Here is a 27657-nt window from a genome sequence, read left to right on the forward strand (position 1 = left end):
GCGTCGTCTAGTAGCTATATACAGCGCACACGGGGTGGCGCGACAGCAGCACTTTTCTTTCTCTCGTCGGGCGGACGTTCGTGTTACGCATCAGAGTAGAGATACACACACACACACACACACACACCGCGTCATCATCAGAGCCACTATAGCTGCTGCAGTTAGGCACTACCTTTGCTAGTCGCAATACAGTATAATATATATAAGTATAATATATACAAGTATATATACGCGTAACGTGTGTAGCGCCGGTGGCGTCTCCTAGCCTAGCTAGTAAAAAAATAAAATCGTCGCGATCGTGTCCCCCTTGGTTAGGTCTATTCCGTGAAAAGCCACTGCACACATCTCTCCCGAGAGAAGTCCGACAGTCAAATCGTCGACTGATCCTACGGAGTGTATTTATATAGCTGTATCTAAATTCACTGCCTCTGCCCTCGGCTGTGCATCTGTGAGATACACACACGCACTCGAGAACGCGTTATTCTCTGTGTCGAACGAAGGTGACGACCTCTTGAAGGGAAAAGCTTCTTTACACGCAGCGCTGCGAGTTGTCTCTCTCCGACCCACTGTGATCTCTTCGAGGAATTCTATATACAAGTAAGAAGTGAGCATCGATACAACAAGAGTATTGCATAGTGATTACAATCCTCGCCACGAGATGCAGTCGAGCCGCGCTGTGGCCGTTTTTTAGCACCCGCTCAACACGGGCTGCAGGAATTTTGGTGAGTTGTTTTGTTTTTCTTTTGATACGTTTAATGTGTGTGTGTGTGTGAGTATTTTTGTGTACAATATAGGTTTTTCATGTAAGGGGAGCAATGCGGCGTTTCTCGATTCTGCAGTGCTAAGATCGTTCCTTTTGTTGCGTTGTGTTTTGCGGGGGTTATTTATAGAGGGCGGGTGTGATTACGCTGAGGTTATTAACAGCAAAGTACTAAGTAGAAGGAGGCGGTATTGTGAGGGATTTGTACAGCTAATTGATGAGGTGTTGGAGGTGTTTGCTTTTGTTGATTGTAGTCGTTGAGCTGTTAGAGAGATGTTGGGGTTATTTAGACGGTGATGCTTATTTTTTGAGATTCTTTTCGAACTGCATTTTTTACTTTGTTCGCTAGTATTACTGGCGTTTAACGTTGTTTTATATAAACTTTCTGTTTCCATCAATTTTCAATAAAATAACATCTTTAATACAACGTTTAACAGTACAAACGCATCAGACCACTCGAAATCGAACGAAAAATCAATCCGAAAATAATAAATAAAACATCGTCGATTATCTCCGCCCGCAGCCAATCCCAACACCGAGAGACAATAGAGTCGTCGTCGTCGTCTCGACTGCTGCAACACTGCACAGTAGCACGTCTCTAAAAATAGCCGAGAACTAAGTATATGTACAAGTATATGCATACATACGCTCGCGTTCATTGTTTGATTAAAAAAAAAAGTCGAGCCCCCGCGACGACGAAGAAGAAATTGAAAGGGTCGAAAGGCCGTCGCAGAGATCCGCATAGTCGCGTTTGCGTCACGTGCGCGGAGAGATGTAAATATTCAATGGCCCACACAGCAGCTCGCGAATTTTCAACGAGCGGCTCAACACACCCACACGTACACACGAAGTACCGCATGAATTCTGCAGACCACAGCAACATCGGCCGCCAGTTATCTCTCGATATAAAAGACGAAGTCGCGCTTTTCGCTGCGCATACACCCGCGGGAAATTTGAAATTCGAACGAAGCGGCTTTTTTCAAAGAACGTTTCTTTCTCTTTCGATGAATCGCGCAAAGAGCTTTTTCGCGCTTGATTGGCTCCCGTGTTTGCTGTAAATGCATTGTGTGTAACGCGAACTGTTACGCGAAACGATTTTCCATTATACGAGGCACTACAATTACCAGCTCTCTATGACAATAAAGCGTTGCGAAGTTGCGCGGCTGTGTGCTTCGGTGCTTTTGTAGGCGAGTTGTGGAGTGCAGCGAATTTCGCTGTTTGGTTGATTCGTTGAAAATACTGCTGGGTTTATTGGGGGAATTTCTGGGCTGCGCGAGAGTAGCTTCTTGAAAGTTTCTTCTCATTTGCGCGACGGTTACACAATAAGGGTGTAGCTTAAAAATAGGCTGTCGACGTGCCTTTTCACGGTGACGTTGTCGTATGGAGAGGCTTTCTTGTACATCATCTAGGTCATATAAATCATACACACATAATTGATACTCGAGTAATTTGCATAACGCAGAACTAAATTAGTACAAGTTTCAGACTCAAGCGCATAGTCGCAAATTATCCATGTCGTATACCTTCTTTCTTAAAATATATAGTCTGCACAATTCCCTGCGCAAAAATTAGCCGTCCGAATGCAATCAGGCCAGCCTAATTGCCCCCCTGTATAATCGAGTCAAACGAGATAGCACGCGAATAGAGTAATAAGTAGTGCACCACTGCTGCAGCTTGCACTAAACTCGACAAAAAATTTCTGCACAAGTGCAATTTAACGCTAACGTTGCCCTTCCCAAATAAAAAAATTCCTTCGTTTCCACCAAACTTTTAGTCGTTGTACGTGTCTTGCGTGTGTTTACTACACACACGCGCACACGCACACGCACACAAAGAGTGATACGTGGAAGCTATCCCAAAAAAAAGATAAGTTGGAAAGCTCGCGTTGCGAGACTGCTTTTACGAGAAGCTTTTTTAAGTCTCGTGACGATGTGAGTCACGTTATACAGACAGTTTTGTGCGGGTGATTGAAAGGTAGTAGGCTGTCGTGCTCTTTTTCTTTATATGCTAATTTTGTACACGGAATTTCCCAAAAAACTGGCGAGTTTTCGAGGTGTAATCAAGTGCTTCGCGTTGTTAGCTAAGCTGTTTTCATGCTCGAAGACACCCTGAGAAAATTCAATTTTGCAAGCATCGCGTGTAGAGTAGAAAAGACGAACACAAAGCTGGAGAGCTTTTTCTCGTTAACGTTCCAAAAAGATTCCAAAAAGAAATTTCAGTAGTGGCGCCGGAGCAGCAAAAATCCTTTAGAATCGCAGTAACAATTATTTACCCAGCACAAAGCACTCGTCCGACTGTATATCGACAATAAAGACCCTAACCGACCATAAAAAAAACACCCTCGAAGACAACGGCGTCGCGTGGAACGCGACGTTCGACCCAGCATAACCTGACCCTCAAGACATCAGCTTAGTTACCCAAGGCCACACGCGTAGAGCGGATAGAAAGAAGGAAGGCGAGTATACACACACACACACACACACACACACACATAAGTGTAAAGGACGCTGATGTTGGGGGTAGGGGTGAAATTTGTCAATTTGTCGGCTGGATCAATAATTCAAAGAAGAGAGAAAGAGAGAGAGCTAAGGTGGCATCGTGTGGGAAGCAGCGAGTCGATCAGCTGATTCGTCATTATCGGATTTACGTGTTTACCAGGATCGCTCGGATTTCTGTCGCGCGACAGATGGGTGAGCTCGGGTATGTTGGCATGACGAATGAAGGAGCTTGCGGATTGGTTATGTAGGTATATATAGTTGTGGGGAAATTTCGAGCTTGATTTATTGGGTTGATTTTAATAGCATCTGGCGCTTGGCTTTGACGAATAGTTTAATTAGAAGTGAACAAGTTGTTTTGTGCTTCTGGAGTGTATCGTGTTTTCGAACGTTGGAGAATAAATTAGTTATTTTCACGCAAATAGTCGATTCACATATTTTATTGGCCGCGCACATAATAATAAATAAATAATAAATCCAAGAGAAAAATCTAAAAAATGTATTTTCTGACCATTACACGCTAGGCCGATCACATCGATCCCGGAGAAGTTAGGTAGTAGTAACGGTTAAAAAAACGATGTATATTCCATATAAAGCTCAGAACGAATAACGAAACTTGCGTCGTCCTGATATACGCCCTCTCTGATCTCTGCGACTATATATGCCATATCAGCTATACTGCACCAGAGACCGGATTTACTTGGAGGCTCGCCAGCCTCGGTTGCGCAATCCTCTGACCCTGAAAATTCGCTGGGCAAAGCATGGAACGTGTAAAGGATGCTTGCATGTGTGCGAGGAAGCCTCGAGGAATTCCCAGGGACACGTGCGATAGTGCGGGAGTATGTAGGGGATGATATGGTCCAAAGGATCTTCGCTTATTGTTCGATGGAAAAATATATACGCCCGCGATGATGACGCGATGTTTTTCCGATGGATTTTTGAGATGCGGGTTGATTCTCTCGGTCTGATGGTACTGCGGGGGGATTGAAAAGCGTTGTCCAGCTATATACGGTGTTTTCTTGTTTATTGTGAGATATTTCTTTTTTTTATTTCGTTCGAGTGTACGGGAGTTTTGTTTGTTGTCGTGTTCGAAACTCGCCTATTTTTGTATCAAAATTTCCAAAGAAAAGAACGAACGAGAATTCAGTGCGTAAAAATAACGCTAGATTTCACTTGGCTAATCGAACACAGCATTAAAAGCTTTAATTTTTGTAAAATTTATTCGATCGATTAAAAAAAAATACGATTCGCAGAATTCCCACGACCGAGCGAACATAATAAAACTTCGTGGAAAACCGCGCAGATTAAAAATAATTTAAAAATTCCAGCAGCCAATCTAGATACACCGCGTATTAAATAATAAAAATCACTTCCGCCCTTGAATATCCTGCTCTGGGATATTCCCGCGGGCTCGTGCAATTTACATCCGGAAATGTGCGAATCCTCGCGCACACACGAGCTGCAGCGTGCTAAATTATTTATCACCTGATTTATCGGCTTTATTGCACTGTTGCGGCTCTTTCCACTATATAGAACTGCACACACACACACACACACGTGGCTCTGATATACTCTCTACATAATATGGCTCATACATGAAACTAGCCGAGTTTATTGAAGGAAAATCCGAGGAAAGGTATCTCTACTGCACGTGCTTTTTAATCATTTGATTGCACTATACATTGTGTAGAGCTAATCTCGAGGGATCTGTAGCGGCTTTCGTGTGACAAAAGTCTTATCGTTGCTATTTCGAGGCGGTTTTTATGAGTCGCGATGGAGATAGGCGGAATGTGAAGAAACATATATATTCGAGAAAAAGAGATACGGGAGTGGCTTATCTCTATAGAGGCGATGTCGATAAAAATTTAGTACCATGTACGACGTTGTTTAATCTCAGTTTAAACAATCTCGAGCCGGAGGATGGTTAGTCAGATACGGAGGAGGTAGTTAAGCTCGGACGCTAATGTGCTTGACAATCTTTGATGATTGTTTGGTGTACTGTTATATATAGAGAGAGCGTTAGTGCGCAATCTTCATTTTTCGATCTGTTATATATTGCATTTTTCGTTTCGACTATAAATTCTATTTATATTTCTTCAGGTGATTAGAGCAATTTTGAGGCATGTTGTATTGTAAAAGTTCATTAATCACCTTACTTCTGTGATGTCATGCCGATTGATATCGGCTGATTTTGTGAATTTCTAGTGATTCATTCTGCTTAATCGCGAGAACACACCTTTTGAAAAATTCTCCAGATTATTAGCACTTTCAGTAATCAAAGTACACACTCGATATTACGTATAACGAGATTTAATTAAACATTTATAATTCCAGATAGCATATCGATTAACGATTACGATGACGCGATAAAATCTTACCGAAGTGAATTTGTTGTAGATAACGCCGATAGATTCCACGTGAAATCCGGTCGAATCTCAGGTGAATCGGCGAAATATCCCGAATCGCACAGAAAATACAGTATACACCTTATACAATACCGCATGTAACATTTCTCAACGATCGAAAGACCAGATATTCAAGCTTATCTCGAGTGCCTCAATCGACTTCTTATAAAACCAATCCATAGTAGATTAACAACAACAATCCTCAGCAAAAGTCCTCCGTCCAATCCCAGAAAGCTCATCTCCGTACATTAATCAACCCTTTTCAGAGCCGTCTCGCGTCGCGCTGCGAAAGAAATCGTCTAGACACTTTCATCCTCTTCTCGTGCGAACAAACAACTCAACCCAAAACCATCAATTTTTTTTCCTTCAGCACGAGATCGATCCCTGCACGCGCTCACTCGAAATGGAAAACCGTTTAATAGCCCAACCGAAAGCTGTGTTGTATATAGATAGAAGAAACTCGAATGCTCTTTCTCGACGCGATCGCCATTCAAACGGGAATGTAATGGCTCGTGAATAACGGGCTATTTAGTCGGCCTTGCGTCAGAGAGGCTCAAAGGAGTCGCTTGTGATGCTGTGTATGAAGTGTGTATAGTTGAAACGAGATGAGCATCGAGAATGAAAATTATTATTATATATGCGCATTATCGGGCTTGGCTGTTGGTTCTTACTTTCTGTGAATTTTTGTAGCGTGGGCGGCTGCAGGTGAGATTAATTTCGTAGTTGTAATGCTGATCGCTTTAGGCTCCATTGTGCAGCGCTGCAGTTGTAGGCGTGGGTGTGGGCGGGAAATTAAATGCCATCAATAGCAGATTCGCCTATATACAGTCATGCATCAGCTTCCAAAATGACTTCGTCACATTATAATGAAAAAATATAAATTAATCAAACCGCATCTGGCCTGTAAATTTCCATCGTATAAATCCACGACGCAAAAGTTTTCTTCCTTTTTTTTGTAATGCCCAAATAGACGGTCATTAAAATTATTGTCCCACGCGGTGATTGTGATAGAGCCGAACGTCGTTTCTCCGAATTATTACGTATTCGAAATTTCCGGGAATTTCTCGTTCAATTTTTTTCAGAGGACAAATCTCGACAGAAATTTTCCAGCTCTAGTCGCTGCTGCACAAAGCGAAAAAGGTGTGCCGCTGCACTGTTTACGTTCGATTTTGCGAGTCGTCGAGCTCTTATACTCGTCGGCGCACACGTGGGCTTATATAGCGTGTTTATAAATAACACGTGGCCGAAATAGAGTCCGAGAGAGAACGTGTTCGTCGTGAAAATTTTTTCCATTTTTTTTTCTCGTCGACTCGAGTTTTAGCCTTTGTCCACCTGATAAACTATTCGCGAGAGTCGTAGAGGGTAATATCGTAAATTTCGCAATCAAAGAGGTTGCATAATTATTTATTCCCTGGTAAATTGGTTTCGGTGAAGATTACGACGCCGCGAGTTTAATTAGTTTGTTATTGCGTGTGTATACGTCTGCATAACGCTCGGCTCTATTTATTTTACCAACGACGCTCTTAAACTTTCGAAAATAATGCGCTGAGCTGAGCGTTTTCACGCGATGATCGTCTGCGGGTATAATTAGCGTCGAATACTTCGAGTCATAAACAAAATATTAATTGTCACTTTTTCAAGCTGTGCGGGTATATTAATGAATGCATAAATTTTCTGAAAAAAAATTCGTAATAAAGATAGTAAATCCAGCCTGAAGCGAGCACTGATAAACGAGACATCCGTTTCATTATCACCGGATTACCTTTTACAATCTGCGGCTCAACAACGTTCAACTTTGTAATAAAAGCTTTTCTTTCGCGTAACTTTACAATACACGTATAATCTGCTCGTATAAAAGCAATGAGTTTTCAACATTTCACTGATAAATTGATCTTTATACTGCACACGCGCGATTGCACGTTCTATTGTGTAAAGAATAATCTGTGAAAGATAAAAAGCCCGCGGCGTTCCACTTCGCCTAAGCTTTTTCCATCGGCTGCTGTCGCGTGTATGGAATGTACTAGAACAACTGAATAAAAAGGAATCTCAATTTCATTGATAAAACCGATTGAGCTCTACCCTGCCGTCTTGCGAAAGATTCGAAAGATTACATCGAGAGGGGCTTGATCGAACGTTTTAATCAAATTCAATTACGAGCGTAAGAACAATGTATTAAATACTTTTAAAGCTCGTTTATTGGATTCGCGCGTGGACGTTTTTGCTTTTTACCGGCTAGATTAAGCTCATCGATTTTTATTTTAACTTCAACTGATAATCACTATACATTTTTGTACTTATGTATTATTCTTATTCGACTAAAAAATTATCGAAACCTTATGATCATCAATTTCCTTAATCTCGCAATGACGTACGCTGCACTGCCGCAGAGCTTGAGCTACTTACATTCTAGCGCGTCTCGATCTATAAAAAGCTCACCGATAATTCGGACATTTATCCACACTTGCAACTCTATACTATACGCTCGACTGCACGTACACATCTGTGCTGAAGATTGTAACGAATTAAGATCTCGACTTTTCGCTCTTCTCTCCTCTATGTATGTTAAGCAACAGTTCTTCTGTCTAGTGCATTTATTGGTGCGATGCAAGTGTGCCGATGAAAGCTCGCGAGGAGGCTTGGAGTTTTTCATTTTAATGCTATGAATCGGGAAATTTTATATTATCTTTCGCTGCATCTCGAACGGCTGCGCACAAAGATGCTTTATATGTGGAATGAGATCAGTATATTTTTATTGTAAAAATAAAGAACGGAAGAAGTGTAATGCACTCTTTTACGCGGATAAATCAAGAAGATAGGCAGAGATGGGACACGAGGGGAAAAATCGTTAGCCGTACGAGGAAAAGTCGTTAATTTACTGATATAACGACAATAATACTTGTTTTTCTGGTGTGAAAGAATTAAATTCAAAAGGTTAGTTCTTATATGATGGTATACTATGGAAAATCCAGTTTCTGCTTATGATTCGAGTTAACCTCTGCTCAAAGCAACGCGTCTGTTCGAAGTTTGCTTTTCTTACTGTATACAGCTCACTCCGCGAAGCTTTGATTTTTCCTCAAAAGGATTTTTCCTCTATTCAGTCGAACCACCATTACATCGAGCTTAAAAATGTTTGAAAGCACCTATGACGATTTTTCTTCACCTTGACTTGATCTGCATATCATCTTTACGATCTTTCAAATCGCGGCGAAGCTTCGCGCCATGATTCCGATGAAAAATACAAAACAAATAGGCCGGTGTATAAGCGCTCCAATTTATACTCCTGACAAATTGACACGTTTCTCGCTCCAGGGCGTACATGGCATCATCAGTGTGTTAGAGACGAGGCTCTTACTCGCGAGATAGCACAGTTTAATATATGTGTCGAATTCGTTACACTTGCGCTCTCGCGTGTGTATACATACTCCTAACAATTGGATTATACTCGCGGCTCTCGTCTTGCTCCATTTGCGGCTTTTGGGGTCAAGAGGACGTTCCGAAGATTCTCCCGTGTTTTTCCGAGTCGCCTCATATGCATACGCTTGCGCGAGAAAAAAGAGTTGAAAACAACAACTCTATATAGGCATCCACTTGTTCAACCTGTATTCGAACGGTGAAAGAAACGTATTGGGCACAACACAGTTCGATAAAATTAAGAAAGCCTCGCGACACCTCAAGCTTCTCATCATCCAAAAAAACAGACACATCGCACACGGTATAATATAACACACAAGAGGAGGAGTCGGCTCGGCGAGCACGTGGACAATTGAAGACTCTCTCTCTCTCTCTCTCTCTCTCTCTCTCGCGCGCGCGCGCGCGCGCGCATCAGCGCAGATAAGCCAACGCGCCCGCGCCGACGTCTTTTCTCTCTATATCTCTCTCTCAGTGCGCGCAAGAGCGAGAGGGAAACGTATACACGAATCCCCGCGTGGTGTTATATACTCAAGCGAGCGATAGAGAGGGAAGCGCGTATACATGCCGCAAGAGCCGGGGGCAGTCGTGCCGGCTATCAGTATTAGCCCGGCCATCCTCTCGCTCGGTTCGCCGGTCGCTCGCACTCGTCTATACGTTTTCCTCTTCTTCTCCTGCTTCTTCTTCTTTTGTCGGAGTTGACAAGTGGTGCGCGGACACGTGATCGCACGTCGGGTCGAAGATCGCGCGCTTATTCGAAGAATCTAATCTCGCCGTTATTACAGTCGTATATAAAAGCAAAGTGTGCGTGGTATGTTCGCAACTCTCAAGATGTTGTTCGGGGAAGACTCGAGTGCGTGGCCGATCTTCGAGTGCAGCGAGTTGTCGATGACTGAGTGTATAAGGACTGAAAATCAGTGAACTGAAGAGAAAGTGTTGCTTGACGTATAAAGCGGAAATCAAATCTGCCGCCAACGCCAGACTCGTATGCTATACGTATATAATACAATAGTCTACTTGTAACACGTAAACAGAGACACACACAAACGAGAGCCCGCGCGAAAGTCAAGGTCATCAGAGCGTGTGTGTCTCGGCGATTAATTCGCGCGCGCGCAAACACTACTCCGCTGAAAATAAACGGCGGAGATGAGGAAATTCTGGCCAACTTTAACCTGTGGATGGAGGTGAGAGCCTGTGTCGTCGGCCGGCGTCGCAGTTTTTCGAGGATTCGAAACCAGTGAAAGATCGAAGAAGAAAGAGAGAGAGAGAGAGAGAGAGAGAGTTAGTGCGCGCGTGGATAAGCCGATTTCGACGGTGTTGTGAAAATTCCGACTTGGACATGATGCTGTCCTTGAAACAGGTGATTTTTCATCGTTCGCTTAATATGTGTACATTAACGTATGTGTTGTCATTAGCCGAGCTTCGATTTCTTTCTTTTAACGATCGTCGATAAAACAAGCGCCACGTGTCCACGTGTCCCGAAACTCATCTCGTCTCTTTCACACACGAGGACCAAAGCGCGAGTAACCACTCGCGCATCGATCAGTTCCCTCGCCCCAGACGTATGAATGAAAATCTTCACTCCTCCTCCTCCCGCCGATGACTCTCCGACAGCACGAGAGGTTCGCGCTTGTGACGAGTATACACTTTTTAATAAACTCCTCGATCTCCACGCAGACAGGTGAGACTCGTTAATTAGAGCCGATGTCGCCGCGTAGGCGGTGCACTTTTAATCTTTGGAATTAAAAAGTAACGACACCGACGCAAAAGCAGAGAGAAATCGAAGGTTCGCACACACGGGGGCGCGTTTATCAGGAATCGTTAATCTGCCGAACGATGATGAATTCAAAGGTCGCGGGCCGGACATGCACAGCTGCACATCTCTTTCTCTCTGTTTAAAATAGAAATAAAAAGCTCTCGTCGAGTCGCGACGATAAATCTTTCATGGAGAGAAGTGAGAGACGACCTTCGTCGCGGTTCACTGGGTCGCGCGCAGCATCGCACGCGCTATGACCGATCGATCGATCGATCGATCGTTGATATTCCGATTCGCGATTGTTACGTCGGATGCTGCGGCTGCGATTTCGACCACTTTTGCACCGCGAGTTAACGTATGGGTAGGCCGATTTTAATGTTCGAGGTAGTCAGCTGTGAAGAGTCGCTTTTTCTTTAGCGGCGGTAATAAATTAGCTGGAGTATAGTAGGTGTGCGCGAGACTTGCGGTGATGTATCGGATCTGATTTTTTTTTCAATTTGGAGGAAACGCTTGCGATTGTTGTGAAAATGTATACGTCTAACGATCTATGCAGCGATGAGGTATTTATGCAAATGAGAAAGTTTGCGAAACGCATTCCTGTATGGGACGGCTTTTTCTCCTCTCAACTGATTTCAGAAAACTCTTGATCAATATACTAGTTTAATTAAATTGTGTATATACCATCTGTAGCCACGAGTTTATATATCTATGATGAAACTAGCCTGAATAATTTGTTGCGGCGCGTTCAGTTGACAGACTCTAAACTTTACGAAATTTATTAACGCTTTGCGCCAGATATGAAAATACTGTGCGCACGCGCGCACTACATACATTTGTATAGAGACGGAAAAGTGAAAGTTGGCGGAGAATCGGCATCGCGCGTTCGATAAGCGGATCTTATCTGTAGTGTTTTAATATAGATCGTCGGCGTTTGTATTATCGCTTCGGTACATGGTGTATCGGCCGCGCGTGGAGAACTTCTCCTTATTGTGTCGATACGCGCTGGTAATCAGGAATTATTTTCGAATCCAATTTTTGACTCGCGCAATTATATCGTAATCATCGCTCTCTCCCTTGGCTGTTTTGTAACGATTAATAAACGCCGTACGACCTATTGGCTTCTGATAATTTATCGATGAATTTACATATACATTCATTCTAATTAGAGGCACTATCGCGATCTTTATCTCGAAATATAATGTTGGTGCAAGCCGAGAACTTAGTCGACAAATTACGAAATCCGCGATTTTCACCTCTTCGAGCGCCCTCTAGATAATTTTCTTCACCTTCGATCATAACCAAACTTGTTGTAATTATTTGTTATACTACCAGTAACAATAATCCGTCTTTAAAAAAGGGATAATAGGTTTGTAAGCCGAGCACTTAGTCGACAAATTTCGAAATCCGCGATTTTCACCTCTTCGAGCGCCCTCTAGATAAGGTTCCTCACCTTCGATTTTAACCAAACTTGCTGTAATTATTTGTTATACTACCAGTAACAATAATCCGTCGCAAAAAAAGGGATAATAGGTGTGTAAGCCGAGAACTTAGACAAGAAAGTTTGAAATTTCTCGTTTTTGGGATCGGATTTCGGCAGCGCCCTCTAAATTGAGTTCCTCATCAGGGATCATCGCCAAAACTGACATTTAGCCATTTTTTAAGCAAAATAATCATTACCCATTATTAAAAAGTGACCAACTAAAAAAAATGTTTCGTTTTGCATTCGCACATGCAGCTTGGGAAATTCAAACTACGACTTATAATATCTTCGTTTTTGGAGGGATGCGCACAGCTCTACGAGTACAATCGTACTCGAAGATGTGAGATAAGGGTTCACTGGAATATAATCGACGCGACGGAACAAGTAGGTTGACGCGGTGGTGTCGTTGGACTCGTTGGAGAACGTTATCGCGCGTGTATAGTGTGCGGACGATATTGGTGATTTTTCTATAGTGAAGCCACGTTTTTCTTTTATTATTCGACGGTTGAACAATTATTTGCACACTCACTCGATGCTAGATAAGAAATTGAAGTGATACTTCATACGAGCAAATTTATACTCCTCAAAACGAAAATCGTCTTCGCTTAATATCGCCGCAGTAGTTTCATCTCGTCTTTCACCCACTAAAAAAACTTCCACACATTACCACGACATAATCCATCTCTTATCCCGGGAAAATTAAAAAACGCGCAAAGGAAGTTTCTATATATAATTTCTCTCTGTATCTTTCATCGCGATCGTCTTTTCGCGCATGACTTCTCCCGCGCAATCTCTCATCTCGTGATGCAACTGCGGCAGCTCTGTAGACTCATACGCGGTCGCAATGTTTATTAACGTCCCAGCGACGAAAATAATCTCTCCCCCAAGAGCGCTCTGCTGAATCACGCTTTTATCGGGACGACGGTTCATCGACACAAAAGAATTTTCGTATATTTAACTATACTCACTTATCTATAATTGTATCCGCGTGTAAAGCGATTGTAAGAGATAACAGCAATTTCTCTGGGATGGAACGCGTGCACGTGATGATTGGTATTTTTCTAGAAGCTTTATTCAGGGTCGTTTATTTGGGGTTTTCGTATTTTGGCTATAATGATCGCGCGCGAACTTATTTCGGGTGACTGAAGAGACTTTATATCGCGCGCGGAGTATCGCGCTTTGAACGTCTTCCAATAACGCGCTGTCTCGGCCGGTTGAACTTAGGTATACACTGTTGCAGGAGGGCTTATGTCATGGTTATTAGAAAAGAAGTTTAATGAAGATTTACAGCGTGACGCGAACGATGCGGTTGTCGACGTTATTTTCGATCCTTGTATATGCAGCATCGTGTTATTAGCGGAGCTATGAGAGATTTATTGACGACGACGATCGCGGCTTACCATATACTCGACTTGTTCTACTGAATAAACTCGCGGATTCTTCATCTTCTGAGATGTACGATAAAATTTTCATTTCAACTCTATCGCGTCTCGAGAACCTTCGATAAACAAACGCACGAGTTCATTGCTCGCACTATTGTTAACATTAACAAATTCCGTCAATATTCGCGCGTTTTCATGATTGCTCAACCGCATCGCGTCGTTTCCAGAAGCTTCTCGTAAATTTTCGATAGCAAAATCAATAATAAATTCCCTCAGTTAAACGATTCATAGACCGCCTACAGGTGTGGAAACACACACAACAGGGTTACAGACCGCGGAACGGATGTATCTCGCACATGGTCGACCTGCGCCACGTGGCTGTCTGCCAGACGTCTCTCTCTCTCTCTCTTTTTTTTTTTTTTTTTTTTGGCAAAATCGAAGCGAAGCGTCAATTACTTATTCCTCGTTTATTTACACTGCTTCTATAGGTACACCGACACACGAGGCTCGACTTTGCTCGTGACCGCTGAGCTGTGAAAATTTTCGATGATTTACGGCTATTTTTGTTTATTTCTTCACTTGTTCGAGCTGCTAAATTTATAATTCAACGCGCAAGTTGAACTTTTTTCGAAGATGGAAACTTTTTAGCGTGGGAATTATTATTTTCGCGCGGATATTGCTTTTCTGAGTGAAAGAATGTTTTGTCTTTGATAGTGCAATGCAAATTTGAATTTTCAATATTTTGAGAAGTATCTATCGAGAGACACGTGCATCGGGCTGAATAGATGAAAATTTCTATTTAGAAAGTCGCAGTTCGAACAAACTTGGCAGGAGTTTCTACTTTCGCAAATCGACGCTAACCGATTTCTCGGAAAGCTATTTATCCTCGACAAACAAAGCTATCATGTCGCATACTTATAAATTCAAAAAACTGCATCGAATCCCTCACCAAGCGTCCCCCTCAGCAATGTCCTATACCCCCGAAATATTCCGCGAGCGCCACTGCGACCTTGGCCGCGATCTCCCTTCGACCTACACACGCATACATATCATCCTCTCTCTAAGCTGCATAGCGCAGCACAGCGTTTTCCGAAATTCCGGCCAATCTCGCCTGTGTGAGAGGGTATATAGTATAGTAGCTTGGTACAGTGGACTAAGAGAGAGAAGAGACGTCGTCGTCCATCAAATTCACAACAGCGGCGCAAATCGCCAGTTTCCGTGGCGCGAACCATCTGCTCCAGTTTTCAGCTAGCTTGGTTAGCGCGACGAGAAGTTTAAGACGCGTGACATAGCGGTGTAATTATGTGACGTGTTAAGGAGATCGGTTCAATTTTGTTCTCTCGATTAAGAACAATTAATGGTTGTTTTTAGAGTAATTAGAGGGTTTAGTAACTGCTGAAAACAATTGAAAACAATAGACCTTTTCGGGAATTCAATCTACTGGAAAATCTCGGATTTCCCGAAAAGATACAGTGGAAAATAAAAAGGTGGTTCAGAAAAGCTTCCCACTGAAAAACAAATCCACAACGTATTCTCACATCTCGCTCGGCACAATTACAAAGAATCCAGCGATACACGTGAAAAAAAAAACTTTCGCGCAGTAGTCGCGCTAATTACTCACGTTAACGCGAGCCTATTCAGCGAATGAACGACGATTACAGTGTGTGTAGCAACAGGATTCTTTTCAGTACTGCATGAATCTCGCTCGTGTATACTCTTCACATTAAAATAGGCACACGCGGAGATAAGTTCACGAGCGCGTCTTTAAATAATTTCGCTATCTTTCTCTCTCTCTCTCTCTGCACGAGTACAATAACCCGACTCCAGAATTAGTGTACAGTACGTCTCTCTACAAGACGAAAACTACTCCATCGCAGAAAGAGAAGCATCAATTGTGCGTAAGTGTGCAGATTGTTGCTGTCGTCCGAAAATAGAATCGATCGTTACGGTACACCCCTCGTTGTATACCTATATAAATTCGCGAAAAGAAAGCGAAGAGCGAAAATTCACGACTCATTAATTTTCCTCTCTTTCAAAAGTGGAGCGAAACGAGTGTAGAAACGCACCAGTAGTCTAATTTCCGGGAGACGAGACACTTATGGTCCGAGAAGACGACGCAGAAGAGAATTAAAAAAAAAGAGGCTTAAAGAAAGAGAGATGTATACGACACATACACGGCACATAAGTAGAGATAGGGGGAAAAGAAGAGAACGTGGCCAATCTCGCGGTTGACGGCTTTGAATCCTTAAATTGATACAGCAAGTCATGCACAATGAGAGATAAATCGCGTGCTCGCCGTAATCGGCCCGTTCCGTATACTTGTGTACTCTTCTTCTGCGTTTATATATAGCAGCATCTCTCTCTTTCTCTTTTTCTCTTTCTCTCTTGTACGCACAAAAGGAGATAGAAGTGACGCGGACAAAGAAGGAACCGCCGCTTAGTCGTCGTGCGCGATAACGGTATGATATATCGACTGGTCATACCTGATGGAGTTGCTCGAGCAGTTTTCGATGTTTGGGCTGGGAAATAATTACGACGGCAGGTAGATTTTAGTCTGTAATACACGACGGAGGAGTAGTTAAGCGGTTTTGATGAGACTTTCGTGTAAAGACAGTAAATGGAAGGAAAGCGCGAGTTGGAGAACTTTTCTTCGAATCCGATAGAATTGTCTACTTGTTTTTATTTCTTAGTCAACGTACGTATTGATTGTGAAAAAGTAGGACGTTGCAATGAAGGTATAAATTATTGTAAAAACTTCGCTTGATTAAAAAAAAAAGAGGAAATAACAATCATTCGCAAACGTGATCCGAAAGTCAAAGCTTTACCAGCGAAACAAATAAACGCAATTTTCAATCCACTGCTGCGTTGAATTTACAAGAGTCCCTCAGTTGCGAGAGAAATTCCTGGAATTTCGATCAGGAAAAATAGACTGCAGTGCAGCCTGTTGCACGTTTTCATAGACTGTTCTTCAATTTCCATGTTTGAAGTATATTACACTCTTTCAACCAGAGATCCAACAGAGAATATTTCCGAGAACAATTTTCATTTTACATTAAACCAAAGCAATTTCGTACCAACCAACGCTAATCCAGCAACCCTTTCTATTTTCCAGTACACACCAGCGGAGCCGAGGAAGCACCGTTCGCCGCATGGGTGCCTGGGCTGAAGATCGCGGCCGCGCGGAGGTGGGGGAGGAGGAGGCGGTGTTGAAAACTCTCCTGCACTCACCCTATCCATCACGATCTGAGCAGCAGCAGCAGCAGCAGCAGCAGCAGCCCACCAACGTCGTCGTCGTCGTCGTCGGTTCATCTTCATCATCGAGAAAGTCGACTCGACGACCAGCTCGTCAAGGGCTAATTCATCCCAGCAGTGTCCTGCCGCCTTATTGGCGCGGCTTCGGCGATGCTGCAGCCGTTCGCTACCCCCGTCGCCAGTTGCAACCCCTTCGCAGACAGTTTAGCCGGCAGCTTTACGAGTGGTTACCCCTGTTCAGATCTAGGACGAAACTAATTTTCCATTAAGAGTAAAAAAAAAGAAAATACGAGTGTTTCTCTGTCTGTGTGTCTCTCTCTCTATCTCTTTTTCCGCGTAGTGTGTGGTATCGGGTACCGCGTGTGACAAGTTCCATACCGAGTGCGATTAATGGCGGATTGGACGAAGAGCCTCGCCGGCGAGCAGAGCCTCGTGCCGGTGAGCAAGCTCGGCTACGAGAACAATTTGGCCCTCGTGAGCGACTCGGCAGACGAGGAGGCCAGCGAGAGGATACTCGAGAGGAACGACGATGGCAGCCTCGAGTCCGGCGCCAAAATCAGGAGGGAGGCTCGGAAGGAGCTCGACCAGCAGCAGCAGATGTCGTCGCCCAGGAGGCCGAGCAGTCTCTACAGGGAGGACAGCAGCGTTCCTGGCTCGCAGAAGATCAAGAACATATTCGCCAACGAGAAGATTGGCAACGGCGAGGCCAAGAACAACCATCACGTGCAGTTTAACCGACAGCTGATCAAAGACGTGAACGACGAGGACGAGGAGGAAGACGACGAGGACGACGAGAAAAAACCCTCCAGGGCGAGTCCCTCGATCTCCACGTCCTCCTCGTCGTCGGACGACAATAGTAGCTTGGACCAGCTCTCGGAAGCTCGTCCTCCCGACGGAGGCTGGGGTTGGGTGGTGGTCGCCGCCGCGTTCATGGTCAACCTCATCGCCGACGGCATCACCTTCAGCTTCGGCGTTATCTACCACGAGTTCCTAACCTACTTCGGCGAGGGCAAAGCTACGACCTCGTGGATCGGCTCGTTGTTCATGGCGATGCCTTTGCTGTCGGGACCGATAGCTAGCTTCCTCACGGATCGGTACGGCTGTCGAAAGGTCACGATAGCGGGCAGCATTCTCGCCACCACGGGCTTCGTCATCAGCTACTTCGCCAACAGCATGGGTATGCTGATCCTGACGTTCGGTGTACTGGCCGGTTTCGGACTGTCGCTCTGCTTCGTCGCGGCGGTGGTCATCGTCGCCTACTACTTCGACAAGCGGAGGTCCTTTGCCACTGGACTGTCGGTTTGCGGCAGTGGAATCGGCACCTTCATCTTCCCGCCGCTCATACAGATGCTCATAGACGAGTACACCTGGCGAGGGACGACGCTGATTTTGGCGGGGCTGTTCCTCAATCTGGCGGTATGCGGCTGTCTCATGAGGGACCTCGAGTGGACGACGACGAGGGCGAAGGTGAAGACGGAGGAGCGAAGGAGGAACCGGGAGAAGAAGAGGTTCAGGCTGCAGAGCTCCAGCGCCGACTCGTTCTCGGCTAGCAGCTCGGCCAACACGGCGCAGACGGTTCACGGCGACCCTAAGCGAACATCCGCCAACGCGATGATCATCGAGGGTCTGAGGCTGCAAGAGGAGCAGGACGGAGACAAGCTGTTCTCGAGTCTGGTCAGTCTGCCGACTTTCGTGAAGAACGGAGAGAAGGTGCCATTAGAGGTGCTCGAGCTGCTCAGCACCAGGAAGAACGTTTACAACGTGCTGCTGCAGAACTACCCCAATCTGCTGATATCGTCGAGGAGCTTCAGCGACTCGAGCGGACTGAACGACCAGTTCAACTCGCCGTCGGCTAGGTTCGTACCAACCATCAGTCCGCTGGCTGTGACGGCCCTCGAGACTGGAGAGGCTGGTCCACAGGTGAGGAAACGATTTTTGGTGTTACACTACTTATAAATCCACAGTTAACTAACAAAACCATTCTTTCCCCCAAACCTTCAAACCAAAAGCAGCAGGAGCAGCAACGCCGAGATAGCCATCAACACCATCATCACCAGCCTGGCGAGGATTCATCGCACAACTGGCTCCGCAAGGTCAATCATCCGGATGGGCAGCTACGTCGGTCTAGCGCTTCCGAGCACTCGCGCCGACTGCCTACCGCCTACCTCAAGGACATCCGAGTTCATCGCCACAGCTTGACCTATCGCGGCGCCATGCTCAACATCAACCGGTACCGTCTGCGCGCGAGCAGCTGTCCCGACATCTACCGCAACTCCATGACCACCATCGCCAAGCAGAAGATGGTTTGGTACTCTGGTCTCTGGGAATTCTGGGACCTGCTGGTCGACATGCTCGACTTCAGTCACTTCGCCGACTCGAAGTTTCTCCTCTTCTCCATTAGCAATTTTCTCCTGCACACCTGGTACGACGTGCCTTACATGTATCTTACCGACAACGCTATCCAGCAGGGATTCTCCGAGGCGGACGCGTCCCTGCTCATATCCGTTATCGGTATTATGAATATGGCTGGCGAGGTAATTTTACAGCACAGTGTACATTATTATTATCCGCATGCAATCGTTGTAAAAGATGAAACTGCCAAGTCGTTGTACACAATCGTGTAGTCATCAATGTAGTCCTAAATGTTTCACAACTCCATCTAATACCCGGCGCGGTTGGGTGAGTAACGACTCCTCGGGCACCGGTGTACAGTGCACTTGACACACCGAAAGTAGACTCTCTCGATCCAGCTAAACTCCCGCGACCGAAAGACAAATCCACGCTCACCTCTGTGTATGCATATACGCGGTTAAGGTATGTATATACATTGCAAGCTCATCCGGGCCATCAATCCGCGCCCGAAACTAAGACCCTATTACGGCTGCTTCATTAAAAGCGCAACGGCTCGTTTATCGCGCCTCGACAATGGCCGCCACCACCGCAGCATCGACTTTCTTGACTTTGACCTGAATCTATGTATACGGCCTGACGGAGAGAAGGAGTTGGATAGTGTGTACATCTAATCGGATTCGGTCCGCGAAAATTGGATACACACACGCCTGTAGGTTCTAGCTTCCGAGTTGCCGAGAGTCGTGGGCGAAGGGAAAGATGCGGTTTGAATGATTGAGAAGGCGGCGAGTCGAAAAGAGAGGAGAACTGGGTTGCGACCGCACACGAGACTTTTGACGATCGCGACCGCGCGCGAGCTTTTACGAGCTTTTCAGCTGCGCGCGGGGCCAAGACGTGAGCGGAGAGCGTAATACGAGTAGCTTTCGCGTGATGAGAGTCGGTATCGGAAAGCGCGAAACTTTGTTAAAGAGTATATAATGGTATCTAATGAAAATTTTATTTTACAGATTCTTCTCGGTTGGGCGGGCGACCGCGCCTGGGTGAACCCTTCGCTAGTGTACGCGATCTGCATGGCCCTGTGCGGTGCATTCACAGCGCTCATACCTATGGCGATCCAGAGCTACTACCTGCTGAGCTCGATCGCCGGTGCCTTCGGCTTCTTCATCGCCGCTAACTACAGCCTGACCAGCATTATTCTCGTCGAGGCTATCGGCCTCGAGCGATTCACCAATGCTTACGGACTGCTACTGCTCGTCCAGGGCATCGCAAATCTCATGGGCCCGCCGCTTGCAGGTGAGCATTTTTCGACATTGCTATTTTGCTCCGTCTGAATAATTTACTTTTAAAGTAATTAGGTTTGTTATCATTTGGGTTGATATCTCGTAAACGGAAATAGCGACTTCGCCTTAATTTAATTAAAGTTAAAGTCAGATCAGAGAGCAAACTTTCGCAAGAAATCTATCCTGCTCCAGAAGATTAACGCCTTCATCTCCGACGTTACGTGTACAGCAACAACAACCCCGCACATGCAAACAGTTCGTATCACCGACATCAGACGTGGCCTTGGCGACTCTCTCGCTTGAAACAATATAGCACACGGAGAGACAGATAAATACCTAGAAAAGCGGCCTCGTCCGCACGAGAGTGCCGCGATTCTGACCCCAAGCAAGGCTATTACTCTTACTCCTGGGGGCACGTCGCAGTCAAGTTCACCGGCTGTATTATACATACCTATAATGATTTTCTTCGGATCGGCGTGTTTGTTTTGCGTGATGAGTCCGGAGGGTACACGGTGGCGCTAGATATCCTTAATTAGTTTTTTTTAGTTTGTTTTTCTTGCTGATTTAATTATTCGTGTATACCGTTGCAGCTAATTCTGCATATTTTGCTATCAGAAACGATACCGTAGTGAGGTCAGTAATTTATCTCGAAATATGGAAACTTTTATTCGCTTGTGCAGTTTATTGCTCTGCATAATTCGTCAAAACAAAACCATTTGTAGTCAATTAGAGTTCCTTCCAATACAATTGTATCAACTTCTATGTACGAACTAGTCAGTTAGATAAAACTCGTTATCCTCTTTTTTTCTGTTAATGTTACTTCATCAATCTCTAGTCTCGCAAGATAGCTTCTAAAAGCCACAATTTTTACGACGACTGTCGCTTTCTTTTATACTTCGAAACTCTTTCTAGCACAGTGCGTTTAGATATTGTTATAACCATCGTAATACAAAAATCAAAGGTATATTCACACCGGGGGAAGTTGAAAATCTTCTAACGAGCGTGTTTTATTAGATTACCGTACAAGCGTAGTAAGTGGATTACCAGGAATTTCTTTTTTACTCAACGCGCTTGACGTCCGGGAATTATCAATGTATTTATATGTACGCGAGACGAAGTTTTGTCGGCTCGTGCTGCTCAAGATAAGGATACGGGTGCATGACACTGCGCAAGTTTAATGTCAAAAAAACTGTCTGAAATGACTTGACTATATTTTCGAAGTATATAGACCTATCGCTGAAGATAAGAATAGAATTTCTCGAAAACCATTAAAAACCCACTAAAAATATCACATTCGGTTTTTACTACTTGAAACGAAAACGCTCTTGAGCTTAACCTAACGAAGCACATATTTTCCATACAAATAGATCATATTCAAAATCTCCTTTCAAAAATCAATTCTCCAAAGTCGCAAAAAGAGGGTCGCGCTTTAAAACTTGGCGAACTGCGTCACTGGTGTACTGGTTCCGCAGCATCGAAACAAAAAGAATAAAACGCGTTCGTCGTATAAGAAAATTCTCGAACTAATACGGAGTCGCAACGCAAGGGCGATATATCATGAAGAAAGTAAAGTGGATTACTCGGGGGACGTGTGTACGCGGTGCGCGCAACGAGACCGCTCAGGGTCGTAGAAAGTTCGATGTAGCTTTAAAACGCGATTTGCTTATAAGAAGAAATTTACCTCGTAACATGTATAGCCGTGATTTTATCTCTCGGTACGAGCGCCAGACATGAAAAAAGGTACACTGCTCTGAACGACCGACACGAATCTTCCTCCATTCACTTCCGCACAACAACGGCGCAACTTCGCACCAGCCTCTCTAACAATGTGATGACCGACGAGGTTCTCTCAAAATTTTCCCTCCTTCCCCGCAAACCCACGCGGTAATATCCGAGAATGCATTAGGACCGTATGGCACGGCACAAAGGGGGGCGCCTATACATGGCCCACATATCCGCGGCTGGGATAATTGATCTCGCCACGGCTGACCTTTGTGCAGCTTTAACTCGTCCCGATGCGCACACGCACGTTGTCTATATATAACATCCGTTACGCCCGAAGCGATGTAATCCGGCTGCGCTTATTATTAAGGACTGGATATAGGTAGATGCTTAGCGCGAAATCATTGCGGATGTTTGGGATGACGTATATACGCGGCTTATCGAGATTTTTTAATGAGGCTTTTGGATTGATTCAGCGGCGCTTTATTCTTCATCGCCCGACGAAAATAAAATTGAAGCTAGCTCACAATTAAGATGAAGCGACGGCCGAAATTCACGTTCCTCCTCGAGTGAAATCTAAAAAAAAGAAGGAGTGCGACCTTCACCGACACATGCTTATTACGTATTATACTGCACGTAAGCTGTAAAGCGCAGGGACCCTTAATTTGCCGGCGAGGTACAAAGCCGACGATTCGACAAGGAGCTGCGCTGAATTACGTGTGTATAGTTTAACCGAGTGTCATTTTTTTATGAGACGAGACGTGTTTCTAAGTATTTTAGTTATTTTACTTTCAAGCGCAGTCCCACTTGTCAATTTAGACGCTGTATCGTGTGAAATGTTAAAAAAGGCATGAAATTTCGTACCTCGACCTATCTTATATCTTTCGACTGACGTCATACTCTCTCGGGGTCGAAAACACGTCCACTTTGAAAATGGCATCGCAGAGCCGCGGGAAAAGACGCGTCGACCACTTCAACCGCTGGAACAATCGCGATATTGATTGCGGAGAGAGAGAGAGAGAGAGAGAGAGAGAGAGAGAGAGAGAGAGAGAGAGAGAGAGAGAGAGAGAGAGAGAGAGAGAGAGAGAGAGAGAGGAGAGTCACTGCTCGTTCACACTCCGATATGACTCCGACAAAAGGGATGACGCGAGCGTAGGCGACGCTTAATGATTTTCATGTATATGTATGTGTATATAGCAGCGGCTCTAGAATATAATATAACGATGTATATAAGCCAGTGAATGTGAAAAATGCGACGCTTTGTCTCTTACTTTGCGGGATGAAGATTTTTTTTATTATTGGAACTGTCGCGCGTGTGCTTTTCTTCGTAGATAGAAAAAGGATGAGTTTTGGTCTGGTACTTACCGGCTCTCCGCTTTAAGTCTCTGGCTAATAACGCTAGATGGCGGATATGCTCTTTTTCATCTCCCTCGACACAATCTTCCCGCAGAGTGTATTTATAGAGGTGTGCCATTCATTCAAATACTGCTTTCTTAGGTTTATATATTGATACTTGGGCCGCTCATGTTATAACTGCTCAAGAATCCACTATTAAGTATCAATCTTGCAGTTGTTTTAGGCGTTTGACAGAGTTCGTAGCAAATCGATGTCCAGACGTCCACCAAAGGTTTTCTTACATATTTTGACCTGCGCTGATTTGAATTTTGAAAGTGGACGGCCCGAAAGTAAAAATTGAATTCTAAAAAAAAATTCCAAATTTGAATATTGACGAGCATCTCGTGGTCGTTGACACCGTCTGATCGATCAATCATTGCCAGAGCGATGACGATAAAAGGATTACGCTGATACACCTCGATTTATTACGCAATTTGCATAATACATGATTTATTGCACAGCGATTTTTTTCGCTCTTCTGCGAAGTTCCTTTCCCAGTTGGCTTATATTTTTCTAATTAGAGGAAATAGATACCTGTATAAAAACGAACGCCGGTATAGAATTTCACACTTATCTTACTCTCGATAAGCGCCGACGTAATATTGACAGATAAAAAATCGCGGGTCTTTACCGCGATTGTAAAGAGGAAAATGATTATAGATTTCATGGTATGGAAAAAATCGTTGTTCCGCGATTGACGATCTCGTTGTTTTCGAAGTGAATTATCTGGAGCAAAGACAGTGTTCACCTGTAACGATCGACGCGGTTCTCAGCATATCGGCGCACTTGAGGAGGAAATGGAGATTCCGATGTGCCTGAAATATTTATCGGCGAATCTCGGGGAAACCAGATAATATGTCCCGGAGATCGATAAGACGAAAATTATTCACGCGGAAATTTTGCTGTTTCCATATCCCTTGCGATGCGATATTAATTATAGGAATGTCCATATTTAGTCATCTCAGGTACGAAGAGAGAGGCGTTAATCAGTTTCATATCTGATTACTGGCCAATTACGAGGTTAAAAATGTCTTGCTATTATTATTTCATTAGATTATATTCGCTGATGCAGATGCCACGATACGGTTTCCCACATTTAATTACATTACTTCGGAGTCGATTAATTCGTCATCAGTTGTGTTATATATTAACGATTAATTATTATTTCAGGTTGGCTATGCGACGTCAGGGGCAACTACAACCTGTCATTCTACCTGGCGGGTTTGTTCATCGCCATCAGCGGCGTAGTCTTAATGGTCATGCCGCTGATGGACACGTATCGTCGCTGGAAGAAGTCAGCGGAGGAAGAACGAGCCAACGCCGTCAGTCGAGATTTCGCCCAGATCAACAACGTCTGAACGATTACTTAGGCCAACTTATATCACATATGTACCACCACAACGACTCATCGCACGATGTACAATGCAACCAATGCGATGCGAAAAGAAGCACCGCAGCAACGACCATCAGACGCGCTTTCCACATCCGCACGTGCATATGATATTGTACCTTATATTATAACGAGCGAGGAATTGCAAGAGAACGAACAAAAAATTATAATAAAACATAAACGCCATACTGCACAACGCGCGTCGAAGATCGCGAAGCACTTTTGTATTGCGCGCGTATAATATGTATATCTATATCTCTTTGTATCGAAGGATATGTAGGAAAAGCACGCGAGCGGGCGACTTGACATTGAAGTTAGCTATTCAGGATTCTATATCCATCTATCTATCTATCTATCTCTGTCTGTTTCTCCTTTTGTCTGAGTATGTATACTTAGAGAGATTCGGTGTATGAAAACAATTTTGACGAGAGGCGGTCGGCTGAAGCCGAAATTTTTCGTATATCAATAAGTATGTATAGGAGGTGATCGTTAGCGCAGCGCGGAGGTCGTCCGATCGACTGGAGTTGCTTTAGGTAATTTTAGTTTGTTTTAAATCCGAAATGAGTAATTTTAGCGGTGCTGAACAGCATTAATTTACTCTTACGGAATCATTGAATCATATATTAGCTCTCACTGCTATCGCATTGAATGTATTCTTGATTTTAGACTATCTGTGTTATTTTATTCATTCGGTTGAAAATTTTCATTTTGTCTGCTACGAGTTTTGCTATATTTTTGAAACTGAACAAAGTAATGTGGTACAATATATAAATGAATGTCCGTCGTGATGAAATAAACGCGATGTACCAAAGTATTATTCACGAGCATTGCATACTTCTGCCAAAAGATGAATTTTGTTCCAGTTTTGTATATCGAGGCAAAGTGAGAATTTTTAAGGAGCTCAGTCGATTGTCAGCTCTCTGACGCAGTGGCGCCATTCCTCTTTTTCTCCTCGAGAAGAAAAACAAATAATAATTAAAATGTAAGATTATATAATTAATAAAAAAAATTGTAGCCTTTCGGTAGTGTCCGTGGACCTCCGAGTGTCTTTTGAATTAAGAATTAATGAACAAAAAAGAAGCAAACTCTTCCAATATTGCGCGTCGACCGTAGTTCAGGCGTCTCTCTCGCTATAAAGAGACAATTTTTTTCGGTATGTATACAAAGTATGATATTTATGAATAAATACATATACATCTATCGATCGCGGAAGAACCAAAGACACGACGTCGCTTCTTGCAAAGTTACGCGACGCACTTTCTTTGCGATCGCGATGCGAGTTAATTAAGCAAGCAAGCAAAGAATTCATTATAACGAGGAGGTGAAAAAGTATATATAAAAAAAAAACAATGTTAGCGTTTATAATACCGTACGATGTAAGCTGTATAGAAAACCAATTTACAAACTAGAAATAATGTACAAATAATAGGTAAAAAACACGCCGTGTAGCGCGCCGTTTTCGACTCGGGCGATCGTAGGTTACTTTTGTTGACTCTGTCTGGAGCGTTTGTATCGATCCCGTAATTTAATCAATATTTTTGCGATTTTCCCATACACACATGTGATAACAAAATTAGAGTTAAAGTATAATACTTTTTGCGAATTTGGAAAGAAAGGAGAACGAGCCGTTTGAAGGTATCGATTTGATTCGAGGTCACAGTCCATTTTCTTAAAATTCTGAAATCGGATCGCCCGAGTGGATTCGTTGTGATTCGGTAGTTTTGAATCTCAGGATATTAATCGGTTACTGTCTGATCGTGTGTAATTGATTGCCAAGAGCGCAAGACATTTTTTCATGTTTATTTCTCTTTTTTACATAGACATCGACCGACTTTGGTTGAAAATTAATCCGAACACGTAAAATCGTGTACTTTCTTTTTTTCTCTTGTTGGTTGCGATTGTTACTTTGCGATTCAACAAAGCTTTGCGAGAAAGTATGTGATTTGTAATAAAATAATTTTCATTTTTCTTAAAGGTGCGTTACCTAACCGCCATAAATGCGTTGTACAGAGCTACGTTTAATTAGCATTAACTGTCATTAGTTGATCTGGTTGTCACAGTTAAGCGTATTGTTTTTTTTTGTACGTATAAGTTAGGAATTTTTGATTTAAGTTTTCCATTTCTTATTGTCTAAGTGATATTCGTTCCTAAGTCGTTCAAGCCTTTTGTGTTTTATTTGTTTCTTCGCCATTATTAATTTAACTGATGAATACTGTAAGAATATACTATGCTTGTATACCGACGTGTAAGAAAGCAGATTATTTTGTATAATTGCGCATGTAGGAGGTGATTTGATGGAGAAAGAAAGAAAAATGAATTAAAGGTTATTTTTGTATAACTCTGCCGAGTATTTTTTATTGATTGCAAGTAGACGTAACAACGTGTGGCGTGACTATATTATATATATATGTCATGACTTCGTATAATATTAGGGTGATTTAGGACATAGTAAGATATGTCGTTTGTGTGAAAAAAAATGTAAGTGAGAAATCGAACAACAAAGACTAGTCAATAATTGGAATGAAACGACCATTACATAAGATTTAATTTAATAAATCATTCAGTATATCTTTTTTGTATGTA

At 43.6% G+C, this 27657-nt stretch overlaps 1 protein-coding gene across 3 annotated transcripts; it reads left to right on the plus strand.

The window, feature by feature from the left end:
• On the plus strand, nt 1-27642 carry LOC100123202. Of its 3 annotated transcripts, none has more exons than XM_016984394.3 (5): nt 1-722; nt 16799-18858; nt 18948-19472; nt 20295-20580; nt 24855-27642. In XM_016984394.3, the coding sequence occupies exons 2-5, from the start codon at nt 17329-17331 to the stop codon at nt 25040-25042; spliced, it is 2529 nt and encodes an 842-aa protein (XP_016839883.1). In that variant the 5' UTR covers nt 1-722; nt 16799-17328; the 3' UTR covers nt 25043-27642. The 3 variants fall into 3 exon arrangements, with proteins under 3 accessions (XP_016839883.1, XP_008213655.1, XP_001606814.2); XM_008215433.4 differs by lacking the exon at nt 1-722 and adding an exon at nt 9650-10428; XM_001606764.6 differs by lacking the exon at nt 1-722 and adding an exon at nt 9650-10428 and having other exon boundaries at nt 18951-19472.
• The last annotated feature ends 15 nt before the right edge of the window (nt 27643-27657 follow it).

This window comes from Nasonia vitripennis, chromosome 3 (genome assembly GCF_009193385.2).
Source record: "Nasonia vitripennis strain AsymCx chromosome 3, Nvit_psr_1.1, whole genome shotgun sequence".
NCBI lineage: Eukaryota > Metazoa > Arthropoda > Insecta > Hymenoptera > Pteromalidae > Nasonia > Nasonia vitripennis.